The sequence below is a fragment of the Lepus europaeus genome, chromosome 1, assembly GCF_033115175.1.
Source record: "Lepus europaeus isolate LE1 chromosome 1, mLepTim1.pri, whole genome shotgun sequence".
Classification (NCBI taxonomy): domain Eukaryota; kingdom Metazoa; phylum Chordata; class Mammalia; order Lagomorpha; family Leporidae; genus Lepus; species Lepus europaeus.
Genome location: NC_084827.1, coordinates 48,735,995 through 48,760,979, shown reverse-complemented (window position 1 = coordinate 48,760,979; position 24,985 = coordinate 48,735,995). Strand labels below are relative to the sequence as shown.

The 24,985-nt window shown below is 45.6% G+C and overlaps 1 protein-coding gene and 1 pseudogene across 1 annotated transcript; both read left to right on the top strand.

The window, feature by feature from the left end:
* Positions 1-5,354: 5,354 nt before the first annotated feature.
* LOC133762561 (laminin subunit beta-4-like) overlaps positions 5,355-24,985 on the top strand; it is a 110,957-nt pseudogene continuing 91,326 nt past the window's right edge.
* LOC133762224 (putative ankyrin repeat domain-containing protein 19) lies at positions 14,225-16,019 on the top strand. The gene is made up of 2 exons (XM_062195269.1): positions 14,225-15,199; positions 15,891-16,019. Exon 1 carries the CDS (start codon positions 14,225-14,227, stop codon positions 15,044-15,046), a length of 822 nt encoding a protein of 273 aa, XP_062051253.1. The 3' UTR covers positions 15,047-15,199; positions 15,891-16,019.

The window sequence follows — 24,985 nt, the reverse complement described above, 5'->3', positions numbered from 1 at the left end:
TTCTACTACCAGCTGCCCCTCTTCCAGTCCAGCTCTCTGGTGTGGCCTGGGAAAGCAGAAGATGGCCCAGGTGCTTGGGCCCCTGCACCTACGTGGGAGTTCATGAAGAAGTACTTGTCTCCTGGCTTAGGATCAGTGCAGCTCTGGCTATTGCAACCATTTGGGGATTGAACCAATGGAAGGAAGACCTTTCTGTCTCTCCCTCTCACTGTCTGTAACTCTTTTTTTTGACAGGTAGAGTTATAGACAGATAGAGAGAGACAGGGAGAAAGTCTTCCTTCCGTTGGTTCACTCCCCAAATGGCCGCTATGACCAGCGCTGTGCTGATCCGAAGCCAGGAGCCAGGTGCTTATTCCTGGTCTTCCATGTGGGTGCAGGGGTCCAAGCACTTGGGCCATCCTCCACTGCTTTCCCAGGCCACAGCAGAGAGCTCAATTGGAAGAGGAGCAACCGGGACTAGAACCTAGCACCTATATGGGATGCAGGCACCATAAGCGGAGGACTAACCAAGTGAGCCACGGCACCAGCCCCAACCGTTTGTAATTCTAACTCTCAAATAAAATAAATAAAATCTTTAAAAAAAAGAATTTCCTTGGCATTTGATTTCTATCACATAGAACCTGTAAATTGCATTCGGTAGTATGGACATTTTGATGATATCGATTCTTCCAATCCATGAACATGGAAGATTTTTCCTTTTTTTTTTTTTGTATCTTCTTCTATTCCTTTAGTGTTTTGTAATTCTCATCGTAGAGATCTTTGACATCCTTGGTTAAATTTATTCCAAGGTATTTAATTCTTTTTGTAGCTATTGTGAAGAGGATTGATCTTAGAAGTTCTTTTTCACTGTTGCATTGTCTGTGTATATAAAGGCTGTTGATTTTTGTGTATTGATTTTATATTCTGCCACTTTACCAAACTCTTCTGAGTTCTAATAGTCCCTTAGTGGAGTATTTTGGATTCACAATACATAGATTCATATAATCTGCAAATATGGATAATTTTACTTCCTCCTTCCCAATTTGTATCCCTTTGATTTCTTTTTCTTGCCTATCAGCTCTGGATAAAACTTTCAGGACTATATTGAATAGCAGTGGTGAGAATGGGCATCCTTGTCTGGTTCCAGATCTCAGTGGGAATGCTTCCAAGTTTTTCCCCATTCAGTAGGATGCTGGCTGTTGGTTTGTCATAAATTGCATTGATTATATTGATGAATGTTCTTTCTATACCCAATTTGCTTAGAGTTTTTATCATGAAAGGGTTTTGTATTTATCAAATGCTTTCTATGCATCTATTGAGATAATCATATGGTTTTTGTTTAGAAGTTTATTAATCTGATGTATCATATTGTTTGATTTGCAAATGTTGAACCATCCTGGCATACCAGGGATAAAGCCCACTTGCTCTGGGTGTATGAGCTTTCTGATGTGTTGTTGGGTTTGATTGGCTAGTATTTTGTTGAGGATTTTTGCATCTATGTTCATTAGGAAAATTGGTCAGTAGTTCTCTTTCTCTGTTGTATCTTTTTCAGGTTTAGGAATTAAGGTGATGTTAGCTTCATAGAAAGAATTTGGGGGGATTCCCTCCCTTTCAATTATTTTGAATAACTTGAGAAGAATTGGAGTTAGTTCTTTAAATGACTGGTAGAATTTAGCAGTGAAGCCACCTGGTCTTGGGATTTTCTTTGTTGGGAGGGTCTTTATTACTGATTCAATTCTGTGTTGGTTATGGATCTGTTTAGGTTTTCTATGTTTTCATAGCTCAATTTAGGTAGGTTGCTTGTGTCCAGGAATCTATCCATTTCTTCTTTGTTTCCCAGTTTGTTGGCATACAGCTCTTTGTAGGAAGTTCTGATGGTTCTTTTTATTTCTATTGTGTCTGTTGTTAAATTTCCTTTTTCATCTCTAATTTTATTTATTTGTGTCTTATCCTTTTTCTGGTTAGTTGGGCCAATGGTGTGTCAATTTTGTTTATTTGTTCAAAAATATATCTTTGTTTTGCTGACCTTTTTTTGTTTCGATGTGTTTTTTGAATTGGTGCATTTATTATTTGGCATTCGTGGAGATGCTCGTTGGTTTCTTCTTTGTTTTTTCCCTGTGATGGCTTTAACCTTTGGACTATTCCTCTGAGCTTAGTGGATTATCTGCTTTTTCAGTGAATATGTAGGGGCCTCTGGTGGGTGTTGCTAAGCAGCTCTGTTCAGTAAACCATGGTGAAGGGAGTGTCCAAGGTGACTCAAGTTGGGCATGTAAATTTCTCTCCTCTCTCTCTCTCTCTTTTTAATCAGAGGGAATATTTGTTCGGCTCTGTTGGTGTAGTCTCAGCTCACCTCCTCTCCTCGTAGAAGACCAGTGCCTGGGCACTAGCCCCAGTGAGTATAATATTCACCCACACTGCCACAGGAACCACACAAAGGATCTGTGCGGTCCTTGGTGTAACCACAGATTCAGTAGCAATGACCCTCACCAAAGAATCAGGGAGCTCTGAGTGTTTGGAGCCTCCCACAGTGATAGCCCAAAGTCCCCACCATACCCTGAGTCCTCCCATGCAGCCACAGTATTTCACAGTCCTGGCACACAAGCTTCTCACAGTCACAAACACCGAGTCCCCTGTATGTTCTCCCCACCAGACAGGCATTTCCACTACGCATCTCCACTAAGCAGACAGGAGCTAGCGCAACTGTTACATATGTTCAAAATGGCACTCACCTTGTATCAGCTTGTTACAGGATGCTGGTTGCATGGTGGTCAGGGAGAGAGAAACAAGACTCCCCTTTTTTTCTCCTCTAGTTTTGCAGGTACACTGTTCCCCACAAGGCTCCAAGCCAGATTCCCACCAGATTCTTCCTGCAGCTTTATTGCCAGTGGCTTGGGCTGCTGCAAACTGGTCTCATCTCACTCCAGAGCTGGTGCTGAGGTTCTCAGATGCTGGGGTCCTGAGTTGTGTGTAGCCACACCCTCCATGTAGGTCCACAGTGCCCCTCTAATTTGTGTGGAGTTTCCTCTGCTATTTTTTCCCTAACCCTTCCCTGATACTACACTCTCTCCACTTTTTAAAAACTGTCTTCTCCTAGACTAGAACGGTAAGCTCCCTCCCTATTCCACCATCTTAATCTAATCTGAGAGAGATCTTTTATCTGCTGGTCCACCCCAGAACTTGCCACATCAACCAGAGTTGAGCCAGGCTGAAGCCAAGAACCAGGCTGAAGCCAGGAGCCAGGAACTCCATCTCATCCTCCCACAGGGGTGGCAGAGGTCCAAGCACTTGGGCCTTCTGCTGCTGCCTTTCCAGGTAGAGAACTGGCTTGTTGAGTCTTGAACCCCCACTCCCATATGGGATGCCAATTTAGCAAGCACCATAATGCCAGCCCATGCTTACTCTTATTATGCTCCTATCTAGAGATAACTTAATGTTGATGGAATGATGTGTGTAGGTTCAATATCATTATTACATCATTTTATATAAGGGATAGGAGCATTGGTAGATTTTGGTAAACAGTGGGGGTCCTGTAAGTAACCTCCCACAAATACAGAGGAACAAGGATAAAAAGAAGTTTTTAAAAGAGGAAGCAAAAAATATTCTATCCAATGGTTTTAATCTTTTCCAGGCACTGGCATCTGGCTTCTAAATCATCAAAGTTCTCCTCTACCTCTTTTCCATATGATAGCTAGGATTTCTTGTGTTTTCTATTATTGACTATGATTACTACTACTAACTCATATTTAGCAGTTTATTAAGCTAAAATTGTAATTCCTTGTAATCTTTCCAAAGAAGTTACTATTCCCTCTCCAGAACTTACTATTTTAGAATGGACAGAATATTGAAAATAGCTTTGAAATGGAGATTTAAGAGAATTATCTCAGAGACCACACATGGGCAAGTGATTTCTTTTTTTTAGAAAAAAAAATATTTTATTTGTTTATTTGAAAAGCAGAGTTACAGAAAAGGGGAAGAGACAGAGATCTTGAATCCACTGGTTCATTCCCCAAAAGGCCACAACAACCAGTAGCCAGGAACTCCATCTGGGTCTCCCATGTGGGTGCAGAGGTCCAACCACTTGGGCCATCTTCTGCTGATTTCCAAGGTGCATTACCAGGGAACTGGATTGGAAGTGGAGCAGCCAGAATATGAACTGATGCCCATATAGGATGCCGGCATCACAGGCAGCAGCTTAACATGCTGTGCCACAGTGCGGGTCCTAGCAGTGACTTCTTAAGAGTGAAGGAAGTGACAACTTTACTTTGGGCCATGTTCACAATTGATCACACTGATAGGTCTAAGAGTCAAAGGGATCACACAAACAAGACTAGTGTCTGTTAATACTAACTGATAGAATCAAAAAGGGAGAGAAGGATCCAACATGGGAAGCAGGATACACAGCAGACTCATAGAATGGCAGATGTCCTAAATAACACTCTGGCCTCAGAATCAGCCCTTAAGGCATTCGGGTCTGGCTGAAGAGCCCATGAGAGTATTTTAGGCATGGAAAGCCAAGAAACTCTGGGAAAAAAAGAAGACCTAAATGAAAGATCTCTGCGAGTGAGATCCCAGTGGAAAGAACGGGGCCATCAAAGAAGGAGGTACCTTTCTCTGAAGGGAGGAGAGAACTTCCACTTTGACTATGACCCTGTCTGAATAAGATTGAAATCGGTGAACTCAAATGGCTTACATAGCCTTGGCAACTCATGACTAGAGCCTAGGGAGATTACTGACGCCATAAACAAGAGTGTCAAATTGTTAAGTCAACAACAGAAGTCACTGTGTACTTACTTCTCATGTGGGATCTTTCCTTAATGCGTTGTCCAATATGAAGTAATGCTATAACTAGTACTGAAACAGTATTTTACACTTTGTGTTTCTGTGTGGGTGCAAACTGATAAAATCTCTACTTAATATATACTAAATCGATCTTCTGTATATAAAGTAATTGAAAATGAATCTTGATGTGAATGGAATGGGAAAGGGAGCAGGAGATGGGAGGGATGCGAGTGGGAGGGAAATTATTGGGGGGAAAGCCATTGTAATCCATAAACTATACTTGGAAATTTATATTTATTAAATAAAAGTTTAAAAAAAGAGTGAAGGAAGTGGACATATGTGATCCTGGATGGAGTCATGCTTCACCCAACTGCCAAGAGGAGATGCTGAACATGAGTTGATCGTTGAGTTGATCCCAGCCTGGGGCATTGGTGCCAGCCTTTTGAATGCTGTATCCATCAATCACTGACTGCAGGCTGCCCCAGGATGGGACAGGGTACACAAGTAGTGTATCCTACCCAGCTAGGAGATTTCCTCCAGGCTGAGGACACCAACAGCATCCCTTCCCTGGGTCTTCAAGGGCAATAGGAGTAAAAATGAAGATCAGTGAGTTGTTAAGCTTCCCACTCAACCAGTGTCTTCTCCAGGCTTTGCATCCTCCCTAGACTGCCTTCTATGTGCCTTTTTCCTGTTGTGTTCAAGGGAGGATCAGTTGCTTCAGGGGTCAAGATGGATGCAGCAAGGGTGCCTGCCATCTTCTCCAGGGCTGCAGCACCCAGCTCACAGCATCTTCCACCTGCGGGCTGAATCGCAACCAGAAATACCGCGTCCTCAGCTATATAGAGGTGGGTTGTCTTTTGCTTACTTGCTGGGATGTTAGTTAATCAAACATGTAGACTTTTCCCAAGTCCACCTGGGAACACTGAAGCAACAGGACAGAAGGAGACAAGACTCCTTCCTGAGCAACAGAGACACAGGCAATAGCATTCAAATGTACAGGAAACCCTGATTGAACTTGGTTTGAAGATCTGCTCAATTCTATTGTTGCTTTTGAGTTAGACCGAAATCTCTTTAGTTCAGTTTTTGAGGGGAATTACTTTAGTATCTACTGGTCCACTCAGCTGCCTCACTCATTCCTGTAGAGTGAATAGCACTGACTACCAGTGAGGATCATCAAATCCCTTAAAGTCCCGCCAAGTCCCTTAAAGTCCCTTAAAGTCTGGTCATTATGCATAATGCAAGTCCCTGTTGTTCTGCCTTCGATGGAATGAGGGGTGAGAGGGGTGTAGAATTGAGAGGGGTGTAGAATTGTAAAACAATTAGACATCAACCTCAAATTACCACTTGGAAGTTTTTTGCCTCGAAGTCATAAATTGCCAATATGAGCTTATTCTTGTGTCTTTTGCCCCTCAACACCAGTTTTATAAAAGTGCCAGTGGCTCTGCAGGGGTGTTTTTCTCCCTGTATCCTGGCAGCAGAACAAACATCCAAGGTCATCCGAGTATCACACCTCCTGAAACCCCTGAGATGATCACGTCCGCCTCTGAAATGAGAGGGTGTGCAGGAAGGAAGTTGGACATGAACCTACTCTGAGTGGCCCAGGCTTTTCCACGTATTGTTCATGTAAGGCAACCCAGTGAGGTCTCTGGGAAATGCTTTGTGTCCTAATTGGTTTCTAGGAAAGGATGATGATTATAAATAAGTGGAGACAATGCTTGGGTGCTCAGCACTGTTCTAAGTTTAGGAAGCCCTTGTGTAAGGAAGAGGATTTCTCCTGGTGTACAGGAAATGAGCCAGCGGACACTGTACTCCACTCTTGGCCAGGTGGGAGGGATGGCCCTCCAAGTAACTTCACTAAATCCACACGTGGTTTCCAACTCGAATACTGGAAACTCTCCAGCACCAGCATCACCTGTCTTGTCCTTCAGCCTCTGGCATTTGGAAATAAAGCCAGTTGTGAAGGTTTCTTTCGTCCAGACTCCAGAAAGTGACGGACATCTTGGAAAACTTAGAACTGGAGAACACTACTCGAACCCTTCCAGGACGACAAGTACTACAGGCAGGACTGCAATGGCTGGGGTGGTTAAGCATGTACACAGCATGAAGGATGAGTTTTTCCTAAGACAGAGCCACCAAGCAAAAACATTTTCTGAAATGAATGAAATGTGTTCACCTTAAATAAATTTAAAAAATTAAAATAAAAAAAAGTTCTCCAGAGGCTTCCCAACACCATAGATCCATTGCATTGGAACTACCACACGTATTGGCTATAAGTAAATATCCTCTGTAGCCAGCCTTATCAAGAAGTATGCTTCTGAAATGGTTACATGTGACCTGCGACCTTTGACCTTAGACATTTTTCCCAGATAGTTTCCATAGTAGTATGGAAAAGACTTTGAAGACTTGACATCTTCTGCTGCTCTTTGAGGAAAAGTCTGGCACAAGCTCAGAATTGTTATAGTATCTGCTGTACCTTCATTTTCAAAAAGTATTGTGGTTTTCTTCAACAATAAGGCTTTCCATGGCCAGTGATCCCAAAATGTATTGATGATGTGGATCTCTGGGTGGGCTGGTTTTCTTTGACAGATTGGCTGAAGTAAGCATTACAAACAGCATGCATTCATTCAACAAATCCTATTGAGCATCTATGACGCATCAGGCTCTATTCTAGGCAGCGAGGATATGAGCATTAAAAAAAGTGCTCCTTGGTGTCCTTCAGCTTAAACTCTAATGATGGAGACAGACAGGAAATAGACCAGCACCTCTATAGCATAGTCTCAAGTAGTGATAAGCACTTAGGAAATATATAAAGTTGGGCAGAAAAGAGAGTGGTAGGAAGGTGGTGGCATTTTAGGGTATCAAGGACAGTCTCTTTAAGATGTTGGCATTTGGGGGCCAGCATTGTGGCCCAGTGGGTTAAGCCACCACCTGCAAAGCCAGCATCCCATATACACACCAGTTTGAGTTCCAGCTGCTCCACTTCCAGTCCAGCTCCCTGCTAATGTATCTTCCTGCTAATGTCATCTTCTGCTGACCCAAGTACTAGGCTCCTGGCTTTGACCTGGTCCAGCCTCAGACGTTGTGGCCATTTGGGGGAGTGAACCAGTGGATGCAAGAAGATTCATTCTCTCTCTCTCTCTCTCTCTCTCTCTCTCTCTCTCTCCCCCTTTCAAATAAATAAATAAATCTTTAAAAAGGAAGGTGTTGACATCTGAACAGAGACCCAAAAGAACAGAAAGAGTAAGAGATCAGAATGTTTGGCTCATGACAAAACTCTTAAGGCACGGAGATTTTTGATATCTAAGGAAAGGCAAGAAGCAAGAGCTGAGTGAGTGAGGAGAATCCAGGTGGCAGTAAAGGCAAAGAGGTAGCCCTGGTCACATCATGTAGGTTCACGGGAGCCACGGTGAGGACATACAATTGATGTTCACTGAGGACTTTTGCTGTTGAAGGCAGTTTCCAGATAGAAGATTGTCATGAACAGCCCTTGCTTCTTGGAAATTTTGCAAAAAAAGAAAAAAAGAAAAAAAAGAAAGAAAGAAAGAAAGAAAACTCCTTCAGAGTCCCACAAGTATAAGCCAGCAGTAACAGTACAGGCCACCAACAGTGCCATGGCAATCTTTGTAGAGCCCTTTAGGAGTTTTAAACACAACTACAAGTGGATGCATTAAATTAAGCAATCTCAAAGGCCAGTCTGTGCTTCTATAATCTTTGAAAATCTGTCTGAAGCAAAATTAGTTCCAATTCACTAATAAGACCCTCTGGTCTACCAGGCAAGCCTGGGAGCCCCTTTATTGTGAGCTTAATAAATATCTTTTTCCTATGTCCACAAGTGTCATATAAAGATTTTGCTCAAGGAAGATTTTCTACCAAAAACTGTCTGAAATCTGAGGAAAAAAAAATAGAGAGAAGGAGACAATGATTGCAGACCTGCTGGCCAACTGTTTCCTTAATTTCTTGCCAAATATCCCATTTTTTGACTAAAGGAAGTAATTCTAACTCAAAAAGCATATCCTGGCTATTTTTTTCTGCATTTTAAAACAGCTTCCAGAGCATCTGCCTCTTATAGGACAGAAAATTAGTTCCACAGAAGTTAACATTTTAATCCTAGAACATAAATTTAAAAAATCTCAAAGCCATATTTTAATTTAATTGTTGTTGTATTTAAGTACCTATTGCTGGAAAAGTTAATGTCTTGTTATTTCCTCTGCTTTTTTATTTTTAGCCAGATTGAAAGACAAATATAGTAAGAACAGCTTGTTTTTAGCATAGGATCAACAATAAGTAATTACCATCCTTTTTTTAATCTTTTTAAAAATATTTGTTTATTTATTTAAAAGGCAGAGTTGGAGGTGGGGAGGCAAAAATGAGAGAGAGAGAGATCAATTTTCCATCTACCAGTTCGCTCCCCAGATGACCTCAATGGCAAGGGGTAGGCCAGGCTACAGCCAGGAGCCAGGAACTCCAACTGGGTCTCCTACATGGGTGGCGGGGGCCTGAGTATTTGGGCCATCTTCTGCTGCTTTCCCAGGCACGTTAGCAGGGAACTGGATCAAAAGCGGAACAGCTGGGACCTTAACTGGTCCGCGTATGGGATGCCAGTGGGGCAGGCAGTGGCTTACCCAGCAGCTCCAGAATGCCAGCCACTGTTTGGACTTTAATGATAGTATTTCTCAAGGAGGAACAAAACTTCATCTATGACCCCAGGTTCTCATGTGATCCATGCAGCCAACCCTTGACCATTGGTACCAAGGGTCTTTTCCTTCTTTACACATGAAAGGAAAAGAAAAAGAGAACATTTTGCCTTTTTACTGCAAGCTAAAGATTTTAATACAGAATTTGGACTGAAAGGACTACAGCCCACTGAGAGACATTTTTCCTTCCTGGGTTTATGCCATGTCTCTTTATGAACAATGATGACACTGAATCCCACACTAGACACTCACTGGACATGTGGGCCTGGTCAGGGAGTCCTCCTGTCCCACCACTGGCCATGGGCCTGCTAATGGACCTAAATGTGCTTCCATCCTGGCTGGGCTACCCAGTGCAGGTCACTCACTCACCCCGAGCCTCTCCCACGCTGCCTGGAGCCCTTTCCGTTTTCCTGAAGCCACATGAGACAATTCCACGCCCCGTCTCTGTGTGCAGCACTGGGGTTCTGATGCCTCTGCTCTCCACACTGCTAACCTGATGTCTTTCAGGGGATGCTAGGCCATTAGAGGGAAGGCTGGAAATACAATACGTGGGACAGCTCAGGGCTGCTTTTGTTATCCATCAGAGAGATACGTAACTGGCATCTGCTAAATGCCATTGCATTGTGAATCCTAATTCCTGTCCCTCTGTTGGCCTCTCCTGAGTCATTGGCCCGAGGACTCTGCTGAACCCCACTTCCTGCAATGCACCCACTCTTCTCTGCCCTATCTAACATCGTGGCCCCTCCCCTTATGTGGCTGCTTGAAATGAGGCTAATCCAAATTGAGATGTGCTGTGGGTGCAAAAATACCCAGATTTCTAAGACTTAAATTAAGGATAAATAACTATAATAAGGCATGCTTAATTTAAAACATATTGACTACATTATGAAATGATCATTCTCTACTATATTGGTTTATGTATTTCAATAAAAGTTAATTTATCTGTTTTCTTTTTTAAATGTGGCCACTAGAAAATTTTAAATTTCATGCTGGAATGCTATAACTAGTACTCAAACAGTATGTCTCACTTTGTGTTTCTATGTGGGTGCAACCTGTTGAAATCTTTACTTAATATATACTAAATTGATCTTCTGTATATAAAGAGAATTGAAAATGAATTTTGATGTGAACGGCAGGGGAAAGGGAGCGGGAGAGGGGAGGGCTGTGGGTGGGAGGGAAGTTATGGGAGGGGGAAGCCATTGTAATCCATAAGTGTACATTGGAAATTTATATTCATTAAATAAAAGTTTAAAAAAATTAATAGAAAAAAAATTTCATGCTGTACTCACATTTTTTTAAGATAAAAAGATTTGTTTTTTATTTACTTGAAAGGCAGAGCCACAGAGAGAGGAAGAGATAGAGATAGAGATAGAGATAGAGATAGAGAGAGATCTTCCATCCACTGATTCCCTCTCCAAATGGCTGCAACAGCTGGAGCTGGGCAAGGCTGAAGCCAGGAGCCAGGAGCTTCTTCCGGGTCTCCCGTGTGGTTGCAGGGGCCCAAGCACTTGGGCCATCCTCCACTGCTTTTCCAGGTGCATCAGCAGTGAGCTAGATTGAAAGTGGAGCAGCTGGATCTCGAACCAGCATCCATATGGGATGCGGGCGTTGCAGGTGGAGGCTTTACCTGCTATACCATGATGTCAGCCCCTGGACTCACATTCTACTTCTGCTGGACAGTTCAGCTGTAGACATCTGAGTTCCCATCATCTCCAGGTTAGGGTGCTGCTCTGTGTCTGTGCTGGAGAATAGATCACGGCTAGCTAGCTAAGTGCAAAGTTCTGACATCTGCTCCAGGGGAAATGTTCCAAGCTGTATTCCACACCAAGTGACCAATGCCTAGTTCCAGTGGATGTTAGCGGCTGTTGGGATTAAGGGGCATGCTGATTTTTTTCACAGTGCTCTGACTTGCCAGAACACATCAATGTGTCTTCAAGATGTGCGGCCCAGGAAATGAGCCTTCTCTTTGGTAGTAGGAAATGCTGCCACGTGGCGGCCATGTGTGTTGCCACCTAAACAGATGTGTGGGTGCAATCAGGGTAAAACCTCCCTGCTGCACCAAAGATCTAGGCCTGCAGAGGCGTGGGACACTGCTGATGATACCACACAAATAGTCTCAAGGGCATTTTATTACCAACAAGCCACGGCAGGGGGTGGTTAACTTGACAAGCGGGGGGCTCTCAAAAATCACTTCTTGGGGCCAGCACTGTGGCGTAACTGGTAAAGCCATCGCCTGCAGTGCCAGCATCCTGCATGGGCACCAGTTCGAGACATGGCTGCTCCACTTCTGATCCAGCTCCCTGCTGATGGCCTGGGAAAGCAGTAGAAGATGGCCCAAGTCCTTGGGCCCCTGCACCCATGTGGGAGACCCAGAGGAAGCTCCTGACTCCTGGCTTTGGATCGGCACAACTCCAGATGCTGCAGCCAGTTGGGGAGTGAACCAGCAAATGGAAGAACTCTCTCTCTGCCTCTCCTTCTCTCTCTGTGTAACTCTTTCAAATAAATCTTTTTTAAAAATCATTTGTTTTTGGCCGGCGCCGTGGCTCAACAGGCTAATCCTCCACCTAGTGGCGCCGGCACACCGGGTTCTAGTCCCGGTTGGGGCGCCGGATTCTGTACCGGTTGCTCCTCTTCCAGGCCAGCTCTCTGCTATGGCCCGGGAGTGCAGTGGAGGATGGCCCAAGTGCTTGGGCTCTGCACCCCATGGGAGACCAGGAGAAGCAACTGGCTCCTGCCTTCGGAACAGCGCGGTGCGCCGGCCGCAGCGCACCAGCCGCGGCGGCCATTGGAGGGTGAACCAATGGCAAAAGGAAGACCTTTCTCTCTGCCTCTCTCTCTCACTAGCCACTCTGCCTGTCAAAAAGTAAAAAAAATAAATAAATAAAAAATCATTTGTTTTTTTGGATTTTCAAAAAGGTGTCTTCTTTTTGGGTTTTCCTTTAGGTCTTGATCATGTCAGTGTCCGACTGGACCTAGAGGCGTGATTTCAGTTCAGCCACCTTATGTTGACCTCCGAAGTACAGATGCGTAGCTGCTGCCCCCTGTGTGTAATCTCAGAATGCTCAGTGGTAGCCTGGAGTTGCACTGCCTGGCTTCCTGGCACAGAGCAAAAAAGAAGAAACCCAGACCCCACTTTTGTCCAATGGTTAGCTGTTTTTGAATTTATATATAAAAAATTACCTGTTAATTAATGACTCTGAGGTTAGTAACTTAAAAAACCTTGGAAGACACTGGGAAAAGGAAACTCCAAGTACTAGAGTGATAGACCACAAGAACTAAAGAGATAACTTTGGGGAGAAATAGACAGGAACCGGAAATCATTTAGGGGAGATGGAAAGATTGCGATCCAGGGGAAGAAGCTTAGAGTCTTTTCTGAGGCTAATCAGATGCCAGAGCAAATCACTGTCTTTCTTTAATCTAATTTTGAGGCCAGGACTGGTGCTAGTTCTGCTAACAACAAAAAAAAAAAGGATATAAAATGTTTATTTTTTTTTTTAAATTACCAATCTCTGCCCACAAAGAACTCACACTCTGATCATAGATGTGAACATTTAAATAGAAAATTATAATCCATCACAAGAGCAATAATAGAGGTAGAATTAGAATGCTGAAAATTTTATTTTAAATCTGCTCTGGAGAATCAGAATAAACTCCCTGGGTGGGTTTTTGATGGCTGCATTAGGGTTTGCCAGTGGGAAAGAGAATGATAGAAATTTGCTAAAAATATGAATTACATTAGCTTCTCAATTTATATGTTCTTTTTTTCAATAAGTAACTCATCATAAGCATTTGGAAAATGTAATGAGATTCTGGGAACAAAATACGTGCTTGCCCACACATTGGAAGAAGTCTCTGTATGTGTGTTGCATAGCTGATTTTTTTCTTAAGATATTATTTGTTTGAGAGGTAGAGTAACAGAGAGAAAGATTTCCCACCTGCTGGTTCATTCCCCAAATGGCTGCAGTGGCAGCGGAGCTGGGCTGATCCAAAGCCAGGAGCCAGGAGCTTCCTCTGGGTCTCCCACATGGGTGCAGGGGCCCACGCTCTTGGGCTGTCTTCCACTGCTATCCCAGGTCATGGCAGAGAGCTGGATTGGAAGAGGAGCAGCCAGGACTTGAACCAGCATCCATGTGGAACGCCGGTGCCACAGGCGGAGGCTTAGCCTACTACACCACAGCACCTGCCCTTGTGTAGTTGATTTTAAAAGATCTGTGAAGTGTGTAAGTTTCCAATCTGAAGTGGAGAACAAAGTCTCCTTGGAGAAACCTTATAAAGTTTCCCATTTTGTTCCCAGATATTCCAGTCTGCAGGAGTGTTAGTGGAGCATTCCACAAACCCTGGACACAGGTGGACAATGTTTAAATATTTTGCAAAAGATTGTGCGACTGCCTCTCCTGATGTCACATCTGGCCAGGCCTAGGGAGTGGGAGAGCTTGTTTGTGACTCCAAGTATTGGGACGCCAAGCTCTCCGCTGGTGGTGAGGTAACCTTTCCTTACTGGGATTTCTTTCCTTTACAAACATAGGTTTTAAAAATGTGACTTCGGTGGGGAAAAAAAATATATAGGTAGTGTTGATGGAAACAATGTGAGCTCATGGTTTTTTTTTTTGTTTTTTTTTTTTTTTTTATAAAAATGTCTAAATTGAGTTGATCGGTGGGCAGCGGCGAGGGAAGGATGCAGCGGCGGCGGTAGCGATTCTTCTTCCAGGCCGAGAAGTCGGCGGTCAGCGAGGAAGCAGAGAAGTGGCGAAAAGCTGCTAGGTGCCTAGAGGATGAGGAAAGTTGTCTGGTGGGATTCAAAGAAGTCCTCCGTCGGGTGCGAGAATGGGATTGAGGCCCAATTCGGCTACCGCATCCGATGCAAGCACCTCCGGAAGCTCCACAAGGCTGCCAGTGAAGGGGACGTAGCCAGGGTCCAGCACCTCTTCTTGCTGAAGAAAAGCAGCACGAATGACCGCGACAGGAAGAACAGGACTGCCCTGCATTTGGCATGCGCCAATGGTCATTCAGAAGTGGTGATGCTCCTTCTTGAAAGAAAATGCATGATCAATGTCACTGACAATAACAGCATGACACCTCTGATGAAGGCTGTTCAGAGCCATGAAGAAAAATGTGCACGAATTCTACTCGATCACGGGGCTGATCCAAATGTTATAGATGAGAATGGCAACACAGCCCTCCACTATGCAGCCTACTGTGAGAATGTTGCAATAGCAAAACAATTACTCTTACGAAGTGCCGATATTGAAGTGAGGAACAAGGATGGCTTCACACCACTATTACTTGCAATATCTGAAAATGGTGAGGAGATAGCAGAATTTTTGATTAAGAAAGGAGCCAATATTCATGCTGTTGATAAGATTAAACGGACGGCTCTCATGCTGGCCGCACAATATAGATCTACTAAGATAGTAAGGCTTCTTCTAGAAAAAGGAATTGATGCCTCTTACTTAGACATGTATGGATGGCCTGCAAAGAAGTTTGCTCGTGTTACATTCAATCTAGCTAATCTCCAGCTAATTCTGGATTATGAAGATGAACACAGATACAAAATGCTTGAAAAGAATAATCTAGGCTGTACAGTGTCGCGCTGAGAACTGCGCTACACTGTTATTGGATCACGGTGCTGATCCAAATATTGCAGATGGAATTGGCAACACTGCTCTCCACTATGTGGCCTACGGAGGAAACGTAAGAATGGCCGAAAAGCTGCTTTCCAGCAATGCAGATATCGAAAAGAAAACAAGGTATGGATCATCAAACTTAATTTTTAGGCTACTGGAAATATATTTTTAAAGACTGACATATATAAAAGCTGCTTCTCATATTTGGGAGCACAAGCTGCAATTGAATGAAGATATTTTATAAGAACAGCGGGTTTTTGCCCAAAGTCTCACCCATCTCCACTGCCTAGACCCCACATAGCAGACAGTCATTGTCACTACCCTTTGTTTGTGATAATTCACTCTAGCCTAGCCTATCTAGAGCAGTTGTCATGGCCTCTCCTGTTTTTATAGTCCCTAGACAAGCAGCGTGCACCTATAAGGAGATCAGACAGACAGCCTGTATACTTGCCAAAATGGCCTTTGTCATCCCTGCAGCTTTATCCTACATAAATGATGTGCTGAGCTAGGTCTGGCAAGGAGTCTTGCACCACCATGCTCCTACTGGCTGGAAGGCCCCTTGCTGAAACATGAGACAGGGTCTGTGGTGCCAGCTGGTATGTGTTGTTTCAGTATCTTGCAACATTGTAACTTCATTCACAAGGAGACTGAACATTTCTTGGAAGAACTAAACACAATTCAGTTTAGCTCCAAATATGATTGGACCTATTAGCTTTCATGTCGGTGGCTCTGTCATGGCCCTTAGTATAATCCATGTTATACACTCACTCAGACCCTGTGTGCCAAAGTGCTTCTCTCAACCAATTTCTTCCAGAGATGTCCCACTACACACGTAAGACACACATCTAAGCGCGACAACAGTGGGCCTGTAGGCCATGTTCCTGATGGAGTCCCTGACTGCCTGTTCCCCACGACTACCTTGTTCATCAGGAAACAGCCAGAACCAGCCACATGCTGGGGATCTTGTCTGGAGGGGGAAATGAGGGGAACTGGAATGGGAGATGCCAGGCAGGCAGGGAGTGTGAAGAGTGTCATCATACTGTAAAAGGCCTCATCAATCCACTTGAGACTATGAGCCCTGTAATAGAAGGGAATATAAAGCGCTCATCAGTGAAAACACATTCTGGGGCTGGGGTGACTCACATGGCCAGGTGGCCAGTTGATGCTTGCTGCATTTCTGTGAATTTTCTCCTGCTTATGGTAAAGAGAAACAGACACCCCAATGGGTCCTAACATGAGTGCTTCCTTTGTTCTTTGAGGACTTTTCATGTTTTCCATCCATAAACCTCCACTCAAATCCTCCCTTCTTTTAATCCACAGCCTGCTACTCTAGGGACCTGGGACATCAGTGTCAGTCTGGCTGCTTCCTGCTGACAGGGGGTTAATCATCCTAGGAGCCCTCAGGCTCTGAGGGTCCAGGGTGGTGGTGGTGGTCACCCAGGTTGCTGTGGTGGAAGAATGCAGTCTTCATGTGGGTTTCCATCTGAAGGACCATTGTGTCTCGATGGGGTCTAACTATTGAGGGACAAATTTGACGAGGCTGCATAGAGAATGGGCCCAGCAGAGAAAGTACCTATGCCGTGGTCCCAAACCTGACATGTCAGGTGGGTTTTCACTGACAGCCTTTGAACCACCCTGTGGCCTTTTGTAGGGTGTGAGCTGTTCATGTGTCTACAGCTCCTGAGGTGTTGATAGAGAGGCAACAAGAGCTATTTGCTAGCGCATGTACTGCTCCCTGTTGAGCTAGCACATGGTCCAAAGCAAGTCTGTGGTCTAGGATCGTCTGGGCTAGTGAGTTTAGAGACTTCTGTAAATCTCTGAAGTTGAAGACAACTCCTTGGGCTATGTCACCCACAGTGGTGGTAATGTTTGAGACCAGTAGGTGAGTATTAACCACTCTGTATGTCAGCCCAGCCAAGGAGGCCACCAGGCAGTGACACCCAGTGCTCTCAGGATCACTGGTTCTCCTTTGACTCTGACTTAGCGGTAGTTGGTGCTGTGCAGGTATTAGTAAACTGGGGGTTATTCTCCAGAATAGCAAAAATTTGTTCTCTAGTAGCCTTCATGTTGGAACAGGTTCCGTAGCCATTATTTTATAAATGGAAATCATGATACTATATATCATGTATTCCATGTCTGCTATGCCTCAGCCACTGTGCAGTTATTTCTATGCACTATCCCACATCTCAAAAATCATTCACGTGTTTTCATCTGAAAAGCCAGCAGTCTTCCCTTCGGTTTTGGAATGTTCACCTCTTTATAGCATGTCCCTTATCCCATGTCATGTCAGCATTGGCAGGCACACAACCTAAACAGATGTGGACAATTTGGGTTTTATAAGCATGGAGCAGGGAAAGGGACTAAATGATAAAAGCTAAGATAGTAAGTAGGAGGGATATAAGAGTCCCAATCTAAATACTCAGAATAGTCTGTGTGAATACTCATGGCTTGCTGCAACTTTATAAACATATGCTGAAACGTGACACTGCTTTTTGGAAAGATTTCTGTGCACTACTGAGTTTGTTTGCTAATACTGATTTTCCAGTTAAAAAGCAATGACATTTACTTCATTTTGTAAAACTATGCAAAATTTACTATCAAAATCACCTACACATGCCAATAAATAGTCTGACAACTTTTCGTTAGTTGTAATTTCTTTAGTTTTTGTGCAGTTCATTATGTATATCAGTAAGGAAGTTTACCAAATAGGATATATAATTCACTTCCACAAACAACCTCATTTGTTTTTACTCATCTTATTAGTCTTTCATTGTGTCTGTTCAAGAATAGTCTCATCATCTTTAATTCGGGTTGCACTAAAGCAACATTTTATACCTTGGAAAATAAACATTTTTATAAGAAAATGTATTTGCTCTTGCTGACAGAAAACTGGCCCGGAAGGGAACACACAAACACCCCTTGCCAACCAGTCAGGTGCCTTGCTCTCCCGTGGGATGTGGGTGCCCCTGGTGAGCAGCACAGGACATCAGCCACTTCCATGCAGGGGATGCCTGGGGTCCCCCACACCATCCTGTCCTTGTCCCCTAATCTCTTCCTCTCTCCCCTCCTCCTCTCCCCATCAGTGTCCCAGCAGAGCTGGAAGCCTCACAGAGGCATTTAACTCAGTGCACAGGGCGGGGGCCTGTGGGGCCCATAGGGCCAGGACTCCGCTGACAGAAGGGGCCGCCGGGAGCCTGGGCAATGGACTCAAGAGGCAGTTGGGTCCGTTAGGGAAGGAGTCCCAAGAGCATCTGGGGCCTGAGGCCGCCGCCCCACCCCCTCTCTGGCTCCTCCAACTGCCACGGAACCCTCTGCGCTCTCCTCCGCAGGACAGCAGGGCACGAAGAGGCACAGCTGAGAGCAGCTTGGCCCTGCCCCCACCAAGCTCCTCCAAGGGGCAGGGGGAAAAGGGGAAAGAGACAGCGGGGTGAAAAGGAGGAGCAAGCAAAGGCGCTATCGCGTGGGCGCAGAGGGAAGGCGGAGCAGGGAAGAGCAGGAGTTCAGCACTTTTGAAAGAAAATGCATAAAGGGGGTGCATTTTCGGCTGGTTTGATTCATCCATTTTGAAGAGACAGGGGAGAGGGGGGTTCGTCTGATCCAGGGGCCCTGAATCTAGGAGCGGCGGAGTTTGAGAAGCCAGCAGCTCGGGACATGTACTCCATAGAATACTATACAGCAGTAAGGAACAATGAAACCCAGTCATTTGAAACAAGATGGAGGGATCTGGAAAACATCATGCTGAGTGAATTAAGCCAGTCCCAAAGAGACAAATATCATTTGTTTTCCCTGATCGGCGACAACTAACTGAGCACCAAAGGGGAAACCTGCTGAAATGAAATGGACACTATAAGAAACAATGACCTGATCAGCTTAGGTCCTGACTCTAGATATAGAATGTAATACTTTATCCTTATACTTTGCGTTTCTGTGTGGGCACAAACTGATGAGCTCTTTACTAATGATATACTGAAGTGATCTTCTGTATATAAAGAGAATTGGAAATGAAAAAAAAAAATAACAACCTGGTATTGAAGGGGAAATGGCATAGAAAGTTAATTAATTTGAAAAAAAAATCATGTGGGTTCTCTGTCTTTAATGTGCTGTACATTGCTATTTGATGCTATAATTAGTAATCCAATGGTAGTTTTTTTCACTTTGTATTGCTATATGGGCAAAATGTTGAAAACTTTACCTAATATATACTAAGCTGATCTTCTGTATACAAAGAGAATTGAAAATGAATCCTTACATGAATGGAAGGGGAGAGGGAGCGGGAGAGGGGAGGGTTGCGGGCGGGAGGGAAGTTACGGGAGGGGGGAAGCCATCGTAACCCATAAGCTGTACTTTGGAAATTTATATTCATTAAATAAAAGTTAAAAAAAATGTCTAAATTGAAATGGTTCATGAATACCAAGCAGTATACACATGATCAGAAACAATCATGCTTAAGAGCTCCCAGCTGAAGGGAAGTGGCACCAACATCTACCCCAGGCACCCAGGAAAAGTTACATCCCTTTCCACCTTTGCTGGTGAGCCCCCCACCCCAGGTCAGCAGCAGCCCTGGACTGGCTGTCTCCTTGCCAAGCTCTGTAAATCATCACGCAGCTAGGACCTGCCAGGAAGGACCCCCTGAGCAATGCTGGTGACTGGCAGAGGGTTGGGGCAGAGTGGGGAGTGGGGTTGGAGGGCACTGCTGTATCAGATTAAGAGCAGAAAGAATTGGTGGCAGAGGGCGACTCCAGAAGTCCCCACCAGACCCAAGTGACAGTGACTTGCCGAATTGTCCATTGCTCCATCCCAACCCAATGCTGGAGCCCTTTTCGCTGATGATGTCACCAGCCTGGGCCAGGTGTTCACAGACAGGCAGAAATGACTAATGAACAACTGTCACTCCATATTGTCCTTGGTGTCTCATTCGTGCGATAACCCAAGTCATTGCCTGTATTCCACACCAGCCGGGAGGCACTGCTTGATCTTAGAAGGTCCCAGGTCTCCTCAGTAATAGTAAAGCTGACGATCGTGTCTTTGAGTAACCTACAATATATTTACCTAGGTTTCTTGTTTTATAGGTTGTTTTAAAAGTTTTGGACCCCAGCTTTGACAGCCCCTACATCCAGGGTATGAGTTCCCTCGTGTTTTTCACTGCAACTCTTCGTATAAAATTTCATGTAAGGAGCATTCCTTGTGATTGTGTTCAGGGGCTATCAGTGGAGGAGGGTGCCTTGAACCCATGCAGCCAAAATACACTTCGATCCATTATCTTATTTTTCTTTCTGTAGACCTCATGACATTCATAAACCTGAGAATAAACTTCACCACCCTCCATACCCTTGGGATACTTTTCTCAGGAGGAGGCAAACTGGTTCCCTTGATAAACACTACCATGCACTATATGAGAGGGTCGTTCCGGGCAGCAGCTGTCTCTGCAGAGGCCACGCGAGTGAGTGTGGCCCCCAGCAGCAGGAGCAAGGACAGCTCTTCAGCCCTCCAGGAATGGGGATTCTTAACTGGAGTAGCAGCTGCCCTCCCTGCCTTTCACTGTCCTGCTGCTGAATGTGCATCAGACATCGTATGCTGGGATCTGCAAACGGGAGTGCCAGTCTGGTGTTGGGCAGGTGTTGTGCAAGTTGGCCTCATGGGCCCTCCAGCTCCCCTGGCCAGAGGCACCTGTGGACTCTCACTGCAGGCGTCATTGAACTAAGGGACAGAATATATAATTTGTGATTTCAAGCTATGCCACCTTGCTCTCTTTTTTGTGCATGTGTGTGTATATGTATGTGTGTGTGTGCATAGAAATGGAGTTTTGATAAGGAGGAACCCTGATTTCACACTAATTATTCTGGGAAAATGTACTGAAGGCCTGTTGTGTGCGAGACCCTGTCACCAAAACTAATGGTGTTTCAGTAGAATTTGCTATTGTAAAAGTGGCCAATCCAAGTAACATTCTTGTACCTCAAATGACTGTTTTAATACTGTAGGGACTGGCGCTTTGGCACAGAAGGTTAATCCTCTGCCTGCGGCACTGGCATCCCATTTGGGTGCCAGTTTGAGTCCCAGCTGCTTCTCTTGCGATCAAGCTCCCTACTATGGCCTGGGAAAGCAGTGGAAGATGGCCCAAGCACTTGGGCCCCTGCATCCACATGGGAGACCTGGAAGAAGCTCCTGGCTCCTGGCTTCCGATCGGCCCAGCTCTAACAGTTGTGGCCATGTAGGGAGTGACCCAGTTAATGGAAGATTGTTTCTGTCTCTCCCTCTCACTGTCTGTAACTCTACCTCTCAAATAAATAAATAAAATCTTTTTTTAGATTTATTTTATTTATTTGACAGAGTAGAGAGAGAGAGAGAGAGAGGTCTTCCATCTGCTGTTTCACTTCCCAAATGATGGCAATGGCCAGAGCTAAGTTGAACCGAAGCCAGGAGCCAGGAGCTTCTTCCGGGTCTCCCATGCAGGTGTGGGGACCCAAAGACTTGGGCCATCTTCCACTGCTTTCCCAGGCCACAGCAGAGAGCTGGATCAGAAGTCAAGCAGCTGGGACTAGAACCAGCACCCATATGGGATGCTGGCACTGCAGGCAGCAGCTTTACCTGCTGTACCACAGTGCCTGTCCCATAAATAGAATCTTTAAAAAAACAATTACTGTAAGTCTCCCTCATCTTGAGGCTGATCTCTAAAGACCGATGTAGTAGAAGAAGAGTTGCATTTTTAGGCAGAGCCCCAGCTGTGTGTCTACTAAAGACACTAAAGCTACTTCTTAGGTGCGATCACGCCAAGGTTGAGTGGAAGCAACTGCACCTTCTCACTCAGCCTCCCCTGTGTCACTGGACAGAGAGCTTCTCTCCTTGAAAGTGCGCCAAGTTAAAGCATTTTGCGAAAATCAAAGAGAATCACCTGCCTTTCTCCAGCTCCTCTCCCTCTTTTCCCCTATGCCCCTCAGCTATCTCCTACATGCACACGAAACTGTCCCCCTGATTGCACTGGTGGCTGTGCTGAAACTAGAATTCAGAAATGTCCCCCCAAAACCTACTGTAAGTGCTCGCCAAACTTCCTAAAAGCTTGAGGAGCCAGTTGAGTCGAAGAAGAGAGTCGAGGTTGAGACTGTCACCAACATATGGAGGACCAAGAAGCAGAGAGGCTCTGTAGCTTGGTATTTCACTTTCTGTCTGAAGAAGCTCAAAGCTCTCGAAGCCTAGCCCTGTTTCGACGTTCTTCAGATGGTATGGTGCAGGTTCACAGTCACTGCGACCATCAGCACAATACAGCTGGCCTGAATGGTGAGAGGCGTGAGGGCTTCTTCTAGGACGCTCCTGGGAAGCCAGCTGCAGGCCTTGGGCACAGCACTTGCAGAGGGGAGTAACATGCATTCTAGGCATGGACTGAGCGTGGCTCCAATTGTCTGGTATCCCAGTAACCCCAGGGATCTCCCAAGGAAGAACCAGGTACTCCCCAGATGAACGTTAACTGGAAAGTGGAGCCCCATGCGTGCTGGGGGGACCTTTCTGGAGGGGGGTGAGAGCACCTCCTGGCACTGTCAGTGGAGTCAGCATGAGTCAAGGAATTTGTGAATATGTGGTTTGGGACAGAGACCCCTACCCTCTTTCTGAATAATCATCCCTCCCAGGACCTTGACCTTAAACTTCACCTAGGATGCTGTGAGCAGCCCCAGGCTGACTATATTTGTATTTGCTCAAACCAGCATGGGGCACTGCAACAGCCTGGGCTGGATCAGGCCAAAGCCAGGAGCCAGGAACTTCATCCGGGTCTCCCATGTGGGTGATGAGGGCCCAAGAACTTGGACCATCTTCCACTGCTTTTCCCAGGCTGTTAACGGGAAGCTGGATTGGAAGAGGAGCAGCTGGGACTTGAACTGGGATGCTGGTGTTGTAGGTGGTGGCTGAATCCACTATGCTACAGTGCTGGCCCCTTGATGAACTTCGAAACGTGCCTGTTATTTGGTTTCCCAGACTTGGGGGGAGTGAAAGGTGTGTGGATGTCTCTCCTACCCAGTGTACAGGGCGCAGTGAGCTGCAGCCTGAGGGTAGGCTGTGTCAGGGATGAACCAACCGGGATGACAGCAGAGATGTCACCACGAAACCAGTTGCCTCCCAACACAATGCCTTTCCCGCCAGCCCCCAAGCTGAGCCACAGACGTGCAACAGGACGTGCCCATCCAGCCTTTCTGCACGTAAGAGAGCAGGCTAGGCTCAGCCCTGATGTCCCATCTGAGAAGCCCAGTGCACGCGGAACAGGCCAGGCACAAACGTGCATTTACAGCATGTACTTCTGCAAAAGGACTCTCGGCTCAACACCGCCACAAACACGGCATTCTATAGCTTTCTGATTGCCTAAGGGATTTCTTTTGGGTCTATTTGATCTAAAAAAAGGAAGAACTCCACTCTAGCCATGTGTATGGGAAGTTCATGAGCAGCATCAGAGAACTCGGGGGTCCTTTGACACCACTGGTTTTGCACCTTGGGCACCTGGGGTGATAACAAGAGGGAGACAGGTGGCTGCCAAAGGTGGAGATGGAGATTGTGGGATCGCAGCGTGGAGCCCTATGCAAGTCTCTGTTACTCTGCTGTCTTCTTGCAGCATGCAACCATGGCGGCCACTCAGACCGCTGTCACTTCGTCACAGCCACTGACGGGGCTAGTGGGGGCCTCAGCAGCACCGTGTGTGACAGCTGTGGGCCCAACACGGAGGGCCAGCACGGCCGGCACTGCGGACTCTGCTTCTGTAGGGAACCCGCTCCAGGCCATCTCAGATCCTTACGCATGCACTTGTGAGCACTCAGGCTGGTTCAAGCAAGTTCTGATGCAGTTGTCCTGGGGCTGCTCACAGCATCTCCAAAACTGCCGTGGAGGGGAGAGGGCAGAGGCGACAATACCTGAGTTTTAAGAGCTTTTCCAATTGCAGCTGAGGCGAGTCATAGCATCTCGGTAATCTGCCTCGGTGGTGGATGCTGGTGGATGAGGAAACTTCTGGATTTGACCAGAAGGCGGTGGCTTAGAAGTGGACGCACCTTGACACCTGGAAGTGAGTGTGGGACAGTAATTAAAGCAGTGAAATTAGTCAAAACGCTTGGCTGGCTATAAGCAACTCGATTTCACTAATAAGACACATGAGCTTGGGGCTGGTGCTGTGGCGCAGAGGGTTAATGCCCTGGCCTGAAGCACCAGCTTCCCATATGGGTGCCAGTTTGAGACCTGGCCGCCCCACTTCTGATCTAGCTCTCTGGTATGGCCTGGAAAAGAAGTAGAAGATGGCCCAAGTCCTTGGTCCCCTGCACCTACGTGGGAGACCTGAAGAAGGCTCCTGGCTCCTGGCTTCGGATCTGCACAGCTCCAGCCGTTGCGGCCAATTGGGGGAGTGAACCAGCGGATGGAAGACCTCTCTCTCTCTCTGCTTCTCCTCTCTCTGTGTAACTCTGACTTTCAAATAAATAAATAATTCTTTTTAAAAAAAAGACACATGAGCTTCTTTCAGGATTATTATCTTGCCCCTTACAAAGTGTTATCTTGCTTCTTTACAAAATTATATAGCTTGCAACTTTTTTAATGAAATATTTCAAGCCTCTATAATATGTACAGAATAATACAACAAGCCCCATTATACCCACCAGCAACTTTGTAAACGCTTACTGTCTTTCTCTGTTACTCCTGGGATTTTCTTCAATGTCACACAAGGGCGGCATTTGATGCAATGATTAAGCTGCTGCTTGCCCCCCCCCCCCCATCCCATAATGTCAGGTGCCTGGATTGGAGTCCAGGCTGTGTGTGTAATTCCAACTTCCTGCTAATAGGATTTCCCAAGTACATGGGTCACTGTCACCCTTGTGGGATACCAGGATTGGGTTTCAGGCCCCCTGGTTACGTTTGGCCCAGCCTTGGCTGTTGCAGGCATTAGGGGAA

What these genes read in the sequence shown, in the direction of transcription:
- LOC133762224 (XM_062195269.1), top strand. Translation starts at nt 14,225, where the DNA reads ATGAGGAAAGTTGTCTGGTGGGATTCAAAGAAGTCCTCCGTCGGGTGC.